This window comes from Podarcis melisellensis (genome assembly GCF_964234715.1).
Source record: "Podarcis melisellensis genome assembly, chromosome: 10".
NCBI classification, from domain to species: domain Eukaryota; kingdom Metazoa; phylum Chordata; class Lepidosauria; order Squamata; family Lacertidae; genus Podarcis; species Podarcis melisellensis.
The window spans coordinates 51795726-51813117 of NC_138542.1; the positions used below are offsets into that span (position 1 = coordinate 51795726).

Sequence of the window (17392 nt, forward strand, 5' to 3'; positions counted from 1 at the left end):
GACTGAGGACCAGCCCTGACTACTGTATAAAATGACCTTCACCCTAGCCTAGGTATTGTGGCTCCTACATATACAGTTATTTATTTAAACATTCATTCATCACCTTTAAAACAAGAGAAGGATAGGTCAATTACAGTATAAAAGCAGCCCCCCAACTGCTCACTTTTACATTGACTTTCCAGTGGGCAGTTGTTAGAACTGTTCGTTATATGTGTATGGACATTGCCGCCATTATCTTTCTCTATTGCTGTCCATTTTCTTACACCTGCTTTTAATTTTGTTGTGCTTTATGTTTTTATTTGTGCAAGACACCTTAGGTTTGGCTTTTATAGAAAAGTGGGATTTAAAAGAATGACATACAATGCTGTTTCAGAATCTGGAGTGGTGCCACAGTTTATGATATTGCAGTTGCCACCTTACCGATAGAGACAGACAGGTGGCTTTTATTTCCAGCTCACAGAACCAGTATTTCCTGTGGTTGACTGTAGAGATAAAAATATTTGAACAGGACATGGTGAACACTCCCCGATGTTCAAATAACATTATTGCTATAGATATTCTAGCAATGCAATCTGACCTGATTTTCTCCTAAATTTAGTGGCTATAGGATTGTAATCTGTAACTGCAGCACACTAGTTCTTGCACAACTAAGGGTCCACTCACACTTCCATTTGCCCCTTGATTTCATGCTAGTTTTATGTCATTCGCTCATGCCATGCTTTTTGGTGAATTTCTCTGTCATTTTTCTAATTGCAAAAAGTGGATTTGTTCTGCCAGGGCACCAGAGTGCTTTCATTGCACAAACCTAAATTTCTATAATGCGCTCGAATCCCTCTTGCAAAATACTGACAGTCTGGGGGTGACAAGGGTAGGTGGCTTGCAACCTGAGACTCATAGAAATGGAATGGATCCCAAGGGTCATCTAGTCAAACACCCAACAACGCAGGAAAGCACAGCTAAAAATCCCTGACAGATGGCCATCCAACCTGAAATATACTCGGAGTCGAGTGTGAATTTCATGCTCTTTATTCAGCTCATAGTAGCAATGAATTGCACTTCCCCAAAACGTCTAGCTATATATACATTATTTACACAATGGGCCCCCCGTGATTGGCTAATTCCAGGCTGCTCCTGTAAGCCAATCAACGTGTGGATTCACCTCCTCCAGAAGCCTGATTGGCTGCTCCTGCAGGCCAATCAGGTCACTGATTCACTTCCACCTGGAGCTGGATTGGGTGGCTCCTGTGGACAAATCAGACTGCTGCATTCTGGATCCTATTGTTCTAGGATTCAGCTCAGTACATAACACAACCTGTTTTAAAACCTCCAATTAAGGAGAGTCCATCACCTTAAGATGTGGTCCATCCCACTGTCAAATAGCTCTTGCCATCAGAAAGTTCTTCCTAATGTTTAGTAGGAACCTTCTTTCTTTTAATTCTTCTACTGCCTCTGAGGCAGTGGAAGCGCTGTCTGGGAGACAGGTTGAAGGCATCTAGATCTAGTTACCAAAACACAAGACACTTTAATAGTATTGATACAAAGGTTACGTGCCACCCCCAATCTCTGCCAAGTGGTAGCAAGATTCCAGGGGTTTCAGGTGCTCATCCATTTGTGTTGGGAACTGAGGCACAGCATAGACTACCATATTTTTCTGTGTATAACATGCCCCCATGTATAAGACTACCCCAATTTTTTTTGACCGCAGGAAAAAAAATGGGGGGGGGATTTGCCAAGAATTGTTGAGCTTTTTTGGGGGGGTCACCGCTGCCAATCACTCTGCAGGTTGCCCTCCAATGAAAATTGCACTCATTGCCGTGGCCAGTCAACACAACAACCAATTGCACGCACACCTCACCACTGCCATAAATAGCCCTCCCAATTGCCACAGCCACAGCAAATTGTCAGCAGACCTTGGCACAGCAACCAATCACATGCCCAGTCGCTGCTGCCAATCTCCTGCTGGCTGCTGTCAACAATCCCCCTCTGCTATCCCTGCATAAGACGACAAGCAATTTTTGCCTATTATTTCTAAGGAAAAGTTATCGACTTATACACTGAAAAACTGGGTAGTTTCTTTAAGAAATAAGAACCTATATACCCTTGGAGGCCTTCGGTGGAGGGTGGTGCAGAACATTACAGCCCAAGAGTGTCTTTTGTTGCTTGTCCTGTTTGGGTTCAAAGTAGCAGCCAGTCATGGCCCCTGACCTCTCGGTGCAGCCTCCTCCAGCCAGCACTGCATGGAGTTCTCTCTTTGTTCCTCTCCTTCCTCCCAGAACAGTTTGCCAAACGCAACACCTCCCCTTCTGTCTGCTCACCACCCCCTTCTCCACACCTGTTTTTTAAAATGACAACATTTTTCCTGTATGACATCACACCCATGTTACCCTGGCAACCTCCATTTCACAGAACCAGGCATCCTCCTTTGATGGGCCATCAGCACCTTTGCCATGCTTGATGACTTCCATCCCAGGTGAGACTCTGAAAAACAAGCTTAGCTTGCATTTTTACACCGCTAAGCTGTCTCTCACCCAAGGGAAGACTCTAAGCACTTACTAATTTCTAGCATTTAGTAATTTCTAGCATTTGTAACTTCTTAGAAGTACAGGTGCTTTTGCTCCCCCGAATTCTGGTACACCAGATCTGTAACAGTATTATTTTGGCCATATTTTGAGACTAGGACTATGTTAGTTCTTTTCTCAGAGTTCTGCATAACCAATTGCACACAGTTTCCCTGCTTCTGATTCAAAAAGCCTCCTCTAAAGACAAAGGCACAAATAGCAGGGAAAATCCACACACCCCCCCGGAGTTTTTGGCATGGAAAACACATTGTGTTTAAAAGAGTGGCGGTGCTAAATTAATTTAAACAAACGTGTAATAAGTTTGAATGCTGGCAAGCAGATGACTAGCTGCTATTTTTGAAATGCGCTAATTGTCAGAGCTTGGCAGGTGCCCCTGAGATTAAAACATTTCCCTTAAGGCACGCAAATTATCTTTTGATAGAATTACACCCGTGTAGCTGACTCAAGCTGACAAAACAGAATTTGCTCTTTACTCATATTGCTGTAGATGCTTATCATGAACTGCACCTTGAAATCAGTAAAAACAATTGGGTAATTTGAAGAGATGATAGGAAGTGAATCTTCTACATTACAAAGTCCAATCCATATCACTTGTGATATCATACATTTGCCAATCAGAAGATCGGTGGTTCGAATCCCTGTGACGGGGTGAGCTCCCGTTGCTCGGTCCCTGCTCCTGCCAACCTAGCAGTTCGAAAGCACGTCAAAGTGCAAGTAGATAAATAGGTAGTGCTCCGGCGGGAAGGTAAATGGCGTTTCCATGCGCTGCTCTGGTTCACCAGAAGCGGCTTAGTCATGCTGGCCACATGACCCAGAAGTTGTATGCCGGCTCCCTTGGCCAATAAAGCGAGATGAGCACCGCAACCCCAGAGTTGGTCACAACTGGATCTAATGGTCATTTACCTTACCTTACCTTTACCCTTTACCTTATTGCCATTTTAAGGGACGTGGGTGGCGCTGTGGTCTAACCCACTGAGCCTAGGGCTTGCCGATTGGAAGGTCGGCGATTCGAATCCCCACAATGGGGTGAGCTCCTGTTGCTCGGTCCCAGTTCCTGCCAACCTAGCAGTTCGAAAGCATGTCAAAGTGCAAGTAGATACAGTGGTACCTTGGGTTAAGAACTTAATTTGTTCTAAGGTCCGTTCTTAACCTGAAACTGTTCTGAACCTGAGGTACCACTTAGTTAATGGGGCCTCGCGCCGCCACCGTGCAATTTCTGTTCTCATCCTGAAGCAAAGTTCTTAACTCGAGGTACTTATTTATGGCTTAGCGGAGTCCGTAACCTGAAGTGTCTGTAACTGGAAGCGTCTGTAATCCGAGGTGCCACTATAAATAGGTACCGCTCTGGTGGGAAGGTAAACAGCGTTTCTGTGCGCTGCTCTGGTTGTTGTTCTGTTGAAGGATTGACTATTTGGGAATATGATTCCTGCTTTGGTGGGGTCTTTGTGTCATTGGGTGGTGTGTGTGTGTGTTTTGCCTATTGTTTTAAGGAGCAGATTATTACCATGCTTATCCCCACCCACCCCGGTGAAATAAATATTTGGTGCGGCTCACAAGAGTTTCTTAGATTTCCCATCTCGCAAATGTACATCTATGCATCTTTCTACAGAATGGTCCTTGAGAGATAAATACTGGAGGAGGAAGAAAGCTGCGTTTTGACTTATTGTGGGGAAAGGTCCTTAGTGTTTATAGAACTAAGAACTTTTTGATATGCATATGCTATGAGTTTTGTTTTGTTTTTAAAATCAGGAATGGTGAGGATGTTCTTCAAATGGGGAAAACTTTACAAGAGAAATGTTGACATGATTTTAAGTTTAATTAGTCTAGTATTCCAAAAGAGTAAGGGGTAGTAAAGGCATAGAAATTGGTTTTTTTAATGCACAGATCTTTCTACTGGATCTCTAACTGGATGTGCACAGTGTTTCCCTATTGGTTAGACAATTGGCACCAACCACTACAGTCTGAGAGAATTTCAGCAATTTCAAAAAGGGTGGCTCAGGATGTGTGAAAATATTCCATCCATTTAGCATTGTCCCAGATCAACAGTGCAGCATCACGCACAAATGCTGTGCTTTATTTTGTAAGCACCTGATAGTAAAGCAAATACGACAGCCCTATGCCTATGCAAACGAAAACGGCAATAACTAGCAAGTTATAGGAGCTCACAATCTGAATAATTGCACTGGGCTCTCGTGCTCCTGAGGCATCACCCAGAACGCTGAAATGGAATTGCAACATGGTGACATGATGGCACTGTAAGTTTCCACACGCACCCCCAAAAATAAATTAATTAAAAGGGGAACTTGAGAGATAGCAGGAATAAGACAAATGGTCAGAGCTATTAATAGGATATCATTCACCAGTGCGGATGTAATACTATAGAAACATCACAAAATACCAAGACAATTGCATGGAGGTGTGGAAGATACAGATAAAACCACTGTAATTCCACCACCTTTTCTACTGGTATGGGATTATACTCATACCCACAGAACACCAGTGGTCTGGCAGTGAACCTGATCACTAAAAAGGGGATGTATCTCACACGATCAGCACTGTTGGTGCTGGCAAGGCTGTCTTCCAATGCTGCTAAGTAGCAGCAGGTGTGCGGTGTACTGCTGTTCAGTCTCTGGATCAGGGCCAGTTAACGCAGCCAAAAACACTGTAAGATTATTATTTTCAGCTATGCCAGTTGATGTTTCCAAGGGAAGTGTATTTTACACTAAACCTAAAATAAGTAAAGAATTGTTGACTGTTGTCTTTTGTTGCCAATAAAGGTTTCACGAGTGCAAGGAAATGCATCTTTATAATTTGCCAACAGCATATGTACTTGCTGCTGGCTCAGCGTGCCAGCTTTTGTGTTCTGTTTTGCAGTTGTGATGCAAAACAGAGGAATGAAGCTTTTCGCTTTTGACTTCTCTTGAACTTTTTAATTAAGGAAAAATAAGTAGTTGGAAAAAGGTACTGAAAGTTACAGAATCAGGAAGAAGCCAGAGTGGTTAGCAAGTTTACCAGTGGAGAAAGTCCACCCCCTGCCACACACAACCATCCGTGGTGACCTTTGAAAATGAACATGGTACTCCATGAAGAAACCAGAGGCCTTTCTCCTGGGCATGGTCGGCCAATCGGTGTTAAAGAAGGATAGAATTTTTTAATGTATGCTACAGCAGCAGCAAGAATACTCATCGCAAAGTATTGGAAGACACAAGATCTACCCACCCGGGAAGAATGGCAGATGAAGGTGATGGATTACATGGAACTGGCGGAAATGACTGGCAGAATCCGAGACCAGGGAGAAGAGTCAGTAGAAGAAGGTTGGAAGAAATTTAAAGACTATCTACAGAAACATTGTAAAATTAAGGAATGTTAGAAGGATGCTGGAATGAAGTTATGTGGTTTTAGCAGTAATGTTACAAAGGAGTATGTAAAAATGGATTGTTAACAGGTGAGAATGTAAAGTTACAATATATTAAGATAAACTATTAAGATAAAAACAAAGATGGAAAGGATTTGCTGAATTAAATCAGTTATACCTGAGGAGTTAGCTATGGTTCTCAGAACCTTTCCCCAGGGCTTGGGGGAAAACAATATTCTCATTTCTGCATTTTTATTCTAGCACTCTTACTTTTCAGAACGTATTTATCATTTTGGGTTGTTTGCTTTCTTTTTTGAGTTGAAAATTGAAAAAGCTGGGGGACGGGACGGTAAAGGACACCTTTACGGTTAAGTCCAGTCAAAGGTGACTATGGGTAGCAGTGCTAATCTCGCTTTCAGGCTGAGGGAGCCAGCGTTTGTCCACAGACAGCTTTCCAGGTCATGTGGCCAGCATGACTGAACCGCTTCTGGTGCAATGGGACACCATGACGGAAGCCAGAGCGCACGGAAACTCCGTTTACCTTCTCGCCGCAGCAGTACCTATTTATCTACTTGCACTGGCATGCTTTCAAACTGCTAGGTTGGCAGGAGCTGGGACAGAACAATGGGACCTCACCCCATCACGGGGATTCGAAGCGCTGACCTTCTGATTGGTAAACCCAAGAGGCTCAGTGGTTTAGAAAACATACATCTGGCAGTAGTGCACTGAAAATTTCCCAATGATGTCCCAGTGATTAAGAGCTTACTGCTTTCTTTTCATCTAAGGGCCCATTCATACTGTCCTTTAATGTGGATAGTAAGCTTCCTGTAACCACCTTTAATTCTCCATTGTCCATCTGTTGGTTCTACTCCAAATCACTGCCTTCCCCCAGTTTCCCCTCCCTCAATCCAGATTTTCTCATAACCAGTACTCTCCTTTTCAGAGTATCCCTGGTTGATTGAAAATGGGGAAAGTGTACCCATGAGCACAGCAGCACTTCCACTCTCATGTTCCTCAGTAACTGGTATTCAGAGAGTCAACGTTTCTGATACCAGAGCAAATATAAAGCCATCATGACAATTAGCCATCGCGCATTAATCCTCAACGAATTAAGGTATGGAGCTTCTGGGGCGCCAAAACTGTGACAGGAGGGGTAGGGTGTGTGTGTGTGCTGGATTTTAGCTTTGCAGAGGGGGACATCAAGGTCCGCCGCTGTATAGACACGTGTGCCATTTTGTGTCTGAGGGGAACTTGCCTAACTACATCCCCAATCCTCCCTGACCACTGGCCATGCTGGAGGAGGGCGTCCGGTTGCCCCCACCCCTGCTTTCAGAGATGCTGCCTGCTTGCAATCCCACCCACCCATGCACTCTAGTTATATAAGAGGAGGCTCCTCCTCCTCCAAGGCGCGCGTCGCGTGCCAGGAACGTGTGAACGAAGGAACCCGTGTCTTTCCAGGGTGGGCCCATTCCGGGCCCCTCGGCGCTTCCTGGCGCTCCGAGGCAGGCTGCTCCGAACTGCGCGGAGCGGGGTTCCCTGGAGCAATCGCGGCCCCCGCGCTGAGGAGTTTTCCGAGCGCCGGCGACGCCCGGCCACATCAGCGCCCGCCCGCCTGCGCGCCCGCCCCCCCTCGGCCTCTGCCGCGCGTGCTCAGTGGGGCGGCGGAGGCGGCGCCGCTTCTTCTACCCGGAGGAGCTGCTTCTGCCTCCTCGGCGGCCGCTGGCAAGTTCCTTCCTGTGCGCGAGGAGCGGGCGGCGGCGAGGATGGAGGCGAGCGGCGGAGGAGGAGGAGGCGGCGGCTGCTGCTGCCGTGGGTGGCTGGCTCCCCTCCCTGGTTCGCCATTGCCCAGGTAGGAGAGCGGGTGGCCCGAGGGTGGGGAAGGAGATGCGGAGGAAGGGCAGGAAAGGCGCCGCCACCGTCGCCACCTCCTCCACCCCCGGAGATGGAGGGAAGGGAATCCCCGCGGGGAAGTGAAGGAAGAGCGGCATCTGCCTCCGAGGCAGCCCCGGGCCCGGCTGGCAGGCTGGCTGCTCCTTCCTCCCCAGCCTGACTTTCTCTCCCCCACCTTGCTAAATCATTATGGCTAAACTGGAATAGCATTTCCTCATCCCGAGCATCCCTCTAGCTCCCTCCCCTCCGTCCCTTTTCACTCTCCTGAGAAATTTTTAATACTATTGCGTCCTCTTCATATGCTGGTTTTATTTCTGTTTCCAGCCCCAGGTTTTGGGGTGGAATAAGCTGGGCAGAAAAGGCAAAGTCTCTTAAGTGGCCCCCCGGAGTGCTACAAAAATAGGTCACCACCTAAATGTTAAGATTATTGCATCTGCTGATGTTACCAAGGCGCTAGTTTCGTGTTTGGTTTTGCTGTCATTTGCAGTTCAGTTGTACCGCTTCAGTTTGTGAATGCTAATGACGTTAAGGCAAGAGTGGATGGCTGTGCATAACTATAAATGTAGGATCTGCCTTTGTAATTTCACCCAGAAGTTGCTGCAGAAGGCAGAGTTCAAGGATGCAAAGTGAAAATTAGGCTCATTCAGAAAGTATTAGTTGCAATCCCGGACTGTCTAGAAAGTTCAATCTATATATTTAAATAGAATTTAAACAAACAACAACAACAAAACAACATGACTTTGAAAAATAAATGAGAATCAGAGAAGAAATAGTTGGCTGTTGCTAGTATAAAACACTAGATATCCAAGAGTTCCATATAATAAACAGCGCCATATGGAATAAGCATTAAAAACAGCCAAAATAAATAGTATGACAATATCCATCAATATTTGTTTGCAGTTATTACTTGGTGCCACAGATTTGTGTCAGGCTAACTTTGTAGTACACCTTGTGTGTGTGGAACCAGTTTGATGTGTCAGTAAATGTGAATCCAGGATATCAACCTCAAACAGATTGGAAAGCAGATGCCTATAATTTTTTAGCCAGGTAAATTTCACCTGAATTTGACACCAAAGTAACCAATTCCTTCATATACATAGGAATTTGGAAAAAAAACAATTCACCTCATTCAGCAGCTTTGGTATGCTGTCTTTTGTTAATCATTAGATAATGGGTGGCAGAGAAAAACAGGGGAACTTTCAAGCTGAGCTTAATTTTGAAAGGCTTCTGTTTAAATTAAGCACCCACATAAATTGTTCCCAAGAGAGCTTGCAGCCATAAAAGACAAACACAGAAAAACAAAAAAAATAATATTTATTTTTTACAAAAGTTGTCAAACAGTCATTTTTATTTACCGGAATGACAAATCATTGCACACTGTGTGAGTAATGACAGTCTCAGAAGTGCAATGGTAATGCCCTAAGATCCTGAGCTATGTTTTGTATACATGTCAGTGACGGCAACAGAATTAGGTGGAAAGGAAGCAAGATAGTGGATAGGTCTCCTCCATGTCATCTTAGTGATGTCAGCCACAACAGAGACAGCTAATGGAGGATTGACTAACAGTGCATTTCTATACATGTCTACTCAGAGGTAAGCCTATTGAATTCAATGCAGTTTACTCCTAGGATTGCAGCCTAAATCTCTCATAGGTTTATGCCAAATCTTATACTAAGTGCCCCCTGATTATCTCTCATTTATACAAATACTTACTTTCATGATGGGTCAAAGGCAGGTACACAGAATGGCAGCTTGGGGATTTAGCTGCTGCTATTCCGCCTTAATTGCTGCACCCTTAAAACTCATACACTGTGAATGGTTAAATTCCTTAGAATATGTTGTATTTTTGTGCAGTTGGGAATAGTGCTTTTTTTGTCAAAGCTAAGCCGCATGCTTAGGAATCTTGCTAAGTTCACAATTTATTTTGAGCAGAAGGGGCTCACAAATGCTTAAATCTTAACAAAGTATGATTTAACTGAGTTTTCAGTTCTGTAGATAGTGGTTAAGTTAGCCCTGTACTGTAATTATGTTTGCACTACCCTGCGTGACTGTTATTTGGCAGATAATCAAACTTACAAAACCAGGATGCTACTGTATTCATCATCACTACAACATTCATTGTTGCACTTGAGTAAGGTTAATATGAATAAAAACTTAAAATAAAACTTTACGTATTTTTCCTGGTTTATCTAAATCCGAAAATACATTTACTTTTCATTATTTTGGACAGGTAATATACATTTGGTCCCTGCTTTGCTGTAAAGTCAAACATTCTTTATGAATAAGGATAGTAACCTGTTTAAGACAGTATTTCAAACTGGCACACATGAGTTCCTTGCTTTTGGTGGCTTCTGGTTGTGACAGGTGACTTATGTACTATGAGGTGTCAGACAGTAAGAGCAAACTACAAGCGTGCATTAATTACTTGTTCTATGCCAATTTGTCATATCTACCTTTTATCAGTAACTTTGTACCTGCAACAAAAGGTTGCAGTGTGTGTGGCATGTTGCTATTCAGGATTCCAGGCAGACAGGCATTCCCTCTTGCATTCCTCCCCAGCTTCCATTTCTCTTCTTTTCAACACTCAGCCATCATTACATGCCCGCTGTGTATACTCACTTATCATTAACCACTTTGGACCCCCCGCTCCCTCCCCCGCAAAGTGATATTTATACTTCAGCAAGCATTGTGGTTCCCCAAGCCTGCTGACAACATCCCTTTTATGAGAGGATAGTACTGTTTTGACTTGTATAATGATAGGCACCTGGAGAATGAGTTCTCTACTAACAAGATGTCACGGTTTCATTTCCACATAATTTCCACAAGTATATACAAACAAGATAGTGTGCTTGATTCCTGTCTACATATGCATCTCAACCAGTGTTTAGATTTTTGAGCTCAGTCTGAGGTCATATCAGTTGGAAACGTGCAGATGTGTACTCGGTCAGGGTTGACATAGTTCATTTTTGTTTCAAAACAATGGGGGGGGGGGGAGAACAACAGCCTATAGTACCTCTAAAGGATATTGCAGAGATTGTAAATGTGCAGAATGGGGCATTCCAAATTATCAATGGACTTGTTGTTGTTTAGTTGTTTAGTCATGTCCGACTCTTCATGACCGCATGGACCAGAGCACGCCAGGCACTCCTGTCTTCCACTGCCTCCCGCAGTTTAGTCAAACTCATCATAGCTTCGAGAACACTGTCCAACCATCTCGTCCTCTGTCATCCCCTTCTCCTTGTGCCCTCCATCTTTCCCAACATTAGGGTCTTTTCCAGAGAGTCGTCTCTTCTCATGAGGTGGCCAAAGTATTGGAGCCTCAGCTTCACGATCAGTCCTTCCAGTGAGCACTCAGGGCTGATTTCCTTAAGAATGGAGAGGTTTGATCTTCTTGCAGTCCATGGGACTCTCAAGAGTCTCCTCCAGCACCATAATTCAAAAGCATCAATTCTTCGGCGATCAGCCTTCTTTATGGCCCAGCTCTCACTTCCATACATCACTACTGGGAAAACCATAGCTTTAACTATACGGACCTTTGTTGGCAAGGTCTATTATAGGAAGCTGCCCTACACTGAGTCAAACCATTGGTCCATCTAGCCGCATATCATCTACATTGACTGGTCGCAACTGTACAGTGCTTCAGGCAAGAGTCCCAGCCCCAACTGGAGATGCCCAGGATTGAACATGGGACTTTATGCATGCATGCAAGCAAGGCAGATACTATATGTCTAGTTAGTATAGAGCAGGAGCACATTATTGTGGACTTCCTGTATATATCTGGCTGGGCTTTGTGAGAACAGAATGCTACCAGATAGACCTTTGGTCTGATCTCCTTCACTAATGTTATTATAGTTAATGCTATTCCATTGATGATGATTTACTGTGGACACCCTCTGACTGAACTTCCCACGCAGTTATGCTTCTCAAGTCCCTTTGAAGTCAATACAAGTTAGGAGTATGGATACAGGATTTTTAGTAACTGACTGAATTCAGACATTAGGCAAAATCTGTTAATCATTATCTTTTATTAAATGTGTATTCATTCAAAGATCACAGGGCAGTTCACAACATAAAAATACAAAATGAGAACACAAAATACATCACGGAAAACCAAAAACAAACCAGTAACCCCCATCGCACAAGCACATTTAAAAGGCCATAGAGTGTTATTCAGCCAAAGGCCTGGTTTTAGTTATGCCAACTTTGGTTTGGTGTGCTGTCTGAATTTGCAAACCATAGTTCCACCTGCTGCTCTACACTCAGAGATTGCTGTTATTTGCAAATAAGAAGATGGGGGGGGGGAGGGAATAGCTCAGCAGAGAGGAAATGATAATAGATTGTGCACTTGGAAGTTCTAAACCAGGTCAGCAAACTTTTCCAGCGGGGTCCACTGTCCCTCAGACCTTGTGGGGGGTCCGGACTATATTTTTTTTGGGGGGGGATGATGAACAAATTCCTATGCCCCACAAATAACCCAGAGATCCATTTTAAATAAAAGCACACATTCTACTCATGTGAAAACACCAGGCAGGCCCCACAAATAACCCAGAGATCCATTTTAAATAAAAGGACACGTTCTACTCTGGTAAGAACACACTGATTCTCACACCGTCCACGGGCTGGATTTAGAAGGCAATTGGGCTGGATCCGGCCCACAGGCCTTAGTTTGCCTACCCATGTTCTAAACTATGATTTGGTGTAATTTGAATTGAGCCTTTGTCTCTCGTGGAAGAAGAATTTCACCCACTGAGCAAAAGCAATTAAGCAAATCTATCTAGGTTTCTCTGAAAAGTTGTCATTTATTTTTTACTGACTTTCCATAACTTTTAACAAACTTGTCACCAAATTAATACAAATGAATACAAATTTAAAAGCTGACTTCTCACCCCCAGATGTTCCCTCTATTTTCCTCCCTCCTTTGATGCTTCTAGTACAATAACATTTCCAATTTTCATTTCAAAATTCATCTCTGAAAAGTTGTAATACAAGAATGCAGGTTGTGCAAAGCTCAGATCAATGTACAGAGGTCATGGGTAGAGCCAGAAGGCACAACCCCCACCCCACCATGTGTTGATTCTACACACACGTGTTGTGCAATTAGCTGCTCGGACAACGAATGGTGTTTGGGAGCTGGGAAAGTGTAAACAACTGAAGGAAAATATATTGTGTTTTTGCATTTTAGTTTTACTGTTGCAAATAGAAGGAAAATATGTTGTAAGCAACAAAGAACAAGGAATACAGCACAGTGAAACAAGATCATCTGCATTGTAGACATATCTACCATTCTTAAACATTACACCTTTCGTAAAAACTAGCATAATAGGTAGGACCCTTCTAACACTGTGTCAACACAGACACCATTATGCCTCATCATCCTAAGTACCTATTTGCTGATCTTTGCAAGTATGAAAGCAGCCTGTTAGGTTCTGAGTAAGCAAAATACTTTAAGCGTCCTAAGCTATGAGTAATATTTAATGAAGACAATGTGATTATTGATAATCCAGTTAGGCAGTTAGGAAGAGTACAGACTTATCAGTCATATACAGTACAGTGGTGCCCCGCAAGACGAATGTCTCGCAAAACGAAAAACGTGCAAGATGAAAGGGTTTTTCGGTTTTTGCGTCGCTTCGCTAGACGAATTTCCCTATGGGCTTGCGAGTTCTTGCGAGTTTTTTTCCTTTTTCTTAAAGCCGCTAAGCCGTTAATAGCCGCTAAGCCGCTAATAGCCGTGCTTCACAAGACGAAAAAACCGCAAGACGAACAGACTCGCGGAACGGATTAATTTCGTCTTGCGAGGCACCACTGTACTGTATAAGCCAAGAGACATGGTAGGTGTGAAATCATTTGAACCACACTATGTGCAATTTTTTTTTAGCATGGAGCAGTTTTATAATCCCGTCAGACTCCATTATCACTTTTTTTTGGTATTGCTTACTCCAACTGCTAAAATTGAAGATTTCTGTTTAAAATATATTTTAACTACAGGTCCATGTATTTATTTACTAGGTTGGAGGTTTTAAAGAGGCAAGGTAGATTGTTGCATTTGCAGAACATTCCAATGAACAGGTTTGTAAAGTGGTTCTGCAAGTTTCCATCACTTCTATTATTAGCCGAAAATACTTTTAAAAACAAAACGAAAGGAGAGCTAAGTAGATGTTGAGGAGAGTACTAACATTTATGGAGTAGTAATTGAGGATATTAATTCAATTTATTTCAAAAAAATACACATTACAACAAACTAATACTTACGAAAAATAGAAACGGTTACTCCCAGAAACTCTGACTAAATTCCAGAATGATGAATAATTTCAGAGACTCAGACAATAATTTGCAATTGTAGTGTCAACTGGCATGTTAGAAGATTTGACCGACTCCTGTATCTTAGTACTAATGCTGTGGCTCTCGCCCAAATTATGTTATATCATCATCATTTCCTTGTTGTTGTGTTTTAGGCAGAATGATCTCATGCTCCAGTTTAACATGACCACCATTACACCAGAGCTTATACTGGCATAGCTAATTGGCACCCTGTGCTTCTCAACAGAACATCAAAAGCACGGTAACAGAAATAGAAAAGAAATCTCTATCAAGTAGTGAAAAAGTTCACTTCCACAGAGTATCTGGCAACATCATCACCATGTAACTATCACCACATCACTTCTAACGTTGCCCCCGTGTTTACCAATGCTTAGAAGGCCTCAGAAAGCAAGCAGTGGTAGCAGGAGCACTATGATAAAGTCATTTCAACAATTCCATAATTTCTTCCACACAGAAGGTACAAGCATAACTACCAGAAAGCATTTAAAGTGTCTCACCAGGTTAGGGAGATAGCAAATGCTTAGAGTGAGGGACTTCTACAGCCAGAGATTCAAAGTCAAACTCAGGCATAGGCAAACTCGGCCGTCCAGATGTTTTGGGACTACCACTCCCATCATCCCTGACCACTGGTCCTGTTAACTAGAGATGATGGGAGTTGTAGTCCGAAAGCATATGGAGGGCCAAGTTTGCCTATGCCTGGTCAAACTCAAGCATTTGTGGACAAGCCCTTTGTCAGAGACAAATATTGATGTGCTTCAGGGAAGAGGAGAAGAATGACTGCAGGAGAATCAGGATTTTGTCTTGCAGAAGGAAAAGATATGAACCAAGCTGGGTTTTTTTTCCCATTCCACCCATTTCCTTCCCATTTTGCTGCTGGGGTTGTGCCACCATATGACTGAGAATGATTTAAGATTACAACAGACGATCTTTAATAAAAATACATTTAAAAAAACCAAAAACAAAAAACCAGTATAATAGCATTGCTATAACGTAGTAACTTCCTTGGAGTAGATGCCTGTGCTATCAAGTTTTAGAAGCCAAAAAAGGCAGACGTGTTAACATGTTTACTGTGTTCTTTTTAGATCCCAGCTTTGTTGCGGAATTGCTCAAGACCAAAAGTTAGTGAAAAGAAATCTTTCTACATAACAGACAACTTCACAACGTGATCGGCTGTATCAAATCAAATATCTCTATATAACCATTTGATGCATCATTTAAACTTCCCTGGGATCTGAAGCAATCATCAGAACAATATTTTTGAAACAGCATGACTAACTGTAAAGGAAGATCTGTCAGCAAGAAAACAAATGATAAAGCCTATCATGGAGAAAGTTTTGTAAATTGGACTATAAATCTAAATACAATTCAGTCTGACAAGTTCTTGAACCTGCTGTTAAGTATGGTTCCAATTGTTTATCACAAAAACCAGGAAGAAAGACATAAGAAAGTGAATGGTCTCTGGCAAGATGGATTACAGCCATCAGGGCATGGTTTCAGTGTTAGGACTGACCAGCACATGGATTATCATCATTTCTCAGAATCAACTTTTCATAATGGTAGCAATGGACATAATTCATCGAGCTGTAGCCCAAAGTATGATAACTTCGCAGGATATAATTATTCAGACAGAATGGACATGTCAGAAACAGATATTATGCTGCAGGACAACAACGTATCTAGTGATGGTGAAGAAGATACCATTGTGGAAGGCAGCAAAAAACAGCCAAAAGAATCTAGTAGCATTATGGCATTACAGATACTGGTACCATTTTTGCTAGCAGGCTTTGGAACAGTATCTGCTGGGATGGTTCTGGATATTGTTCAGGTTGGTATTTCCTAAGTATGGCTTTAAATGTACACATTCTGATTTTTTTCTGACATTTAATATGATCCTCTGTATTAAGGCTGAAGTACGTGTTTTTGTTTTATTGTAATGTTGTTTGTTCGTTATGTAAGGCTACTTACACACACACAACTTCTGAGTGGGTCCTTCTGTAGTCAAGAGGGAGCTGAAGATTTTGTTTGTGATTTGAGTTCTCAAATGTTACTTAGGTTCATATGAGTTTCAGGAGGTTAATTGTCCTTGCAATAAACTTATGTTCAGCACATGTTGAACAAGATATTAGTCACGCCATTTTTCTACAGTGGTGCCTCGCAAGACGAAAAGAATTCGTTCCACGATTCTCTTCGTCTAGCGGTTTTTTCGTCTTGCGAAGCAAGCCCATTGACAGCTTAGCGGATTAGCGCTATTAGCGGTCTAGTGGCTTTTAGCGATCAGCTGTTAAGCGGCTTATCAGCGGATCAGCTGTTAAGCGGCTTAGCAGCTTAGGAAAAGGGGGGGGGAAGCGGAAAAAACCCGCAGGAACGCGCAAGATTTTTTCGTCTTGCGAAGCAACCCCATAATGGAAATTCGTTTTGCGAAGCGCCTCCAAAACGGAAAAGCCTTTCGTCTAGCGGGTTTTCCGTCTTGCGAGGCGTTCGTCTTGCGGGACACCACTGTAGTTTCCTTTTCTTAGTCTACCCACTTCACTGAGTGAAGCTTTATTCCCCCACCCCCACCTCTAAAATCCGTTTTCGCTGCTTTAGAATTTGTAGGGAGGAAAAAACCGCTAGACGAAGAGAATCGCGGAACGGATTCTTTTCATTTTGCGAGCACCACTGTACATTGGATCTGTAAAAGGGGTGTGGGGAGAAGATCCAGATTACAGATTGTTGGTCAGCTGTGTTCATAACTGGGAAGCTTTGAGGACAAATAATTAAGGAGTTAGTTTGGAAGCATTTGGAAAAGAACACGGTCATTAAACACAGTCATTACAAAGAACTAGCATGATTTTCTCAATAACAAGTCACGCCAGGTTTACCTTTATTTGGGTAGGTATCTTGATAGCAAAAAAGGTTATATGGATGTAGTATATATTGATTTCTGCAAGGCTTCCACAAGGCCCTTCATTATATTCTTTTTGACGCCTGTAAAATGCATGCTAGACAATGTTACTGCTAGAACGAGCTGTTCTTCTATATCAGTGCGAGCTGCTAAACTAGTGGCAGCGAGAAAGGCCATGATACTTCTTTTCCTTGCAAGTCCCACTGAGATATCAAAGCAGATTAGCTACTCAGTTACAGTCTTTGGGCTTTTGATATGCTAGTTACATAATACTGGCAAGGGAAACAACAGCTTTATGTATTCAGCTATGATATGTCATGACTCATTATTGGAATGTTTCTGTACTGTTGATGGTACTGATACTGG

At 42.8% G+C, this 17392-nt stretch overlaps 1 protein-coding gene across 1 annotated transcript in view; it reads left to right on the plus strand.

Annotated features, from left to right (window-relative positions):
- Positions 1-7594: 7594 nt before the first annotated feature.
- The window catches only part of SLC41A2 (solute carrier family 41 member 2), a 42835-nt gene continuing 33037 nt past the window's right edge, over positions 7595-17392 (plus strand). Inside the window, exons 1-2 of the mRNA XM_081928298.1 lie at positions 7595-7783; positions 15225-15967. Coding sequence (XP_081784424.1) covers positions 15410-15967 — 558 coding nt within the window. The 5' untranslated portion in view covers positions 7595-7783; positions 15225-15409. The remainder of the gene's footprint in view (positions 7784-15224; positions 15968-17392) is intronic.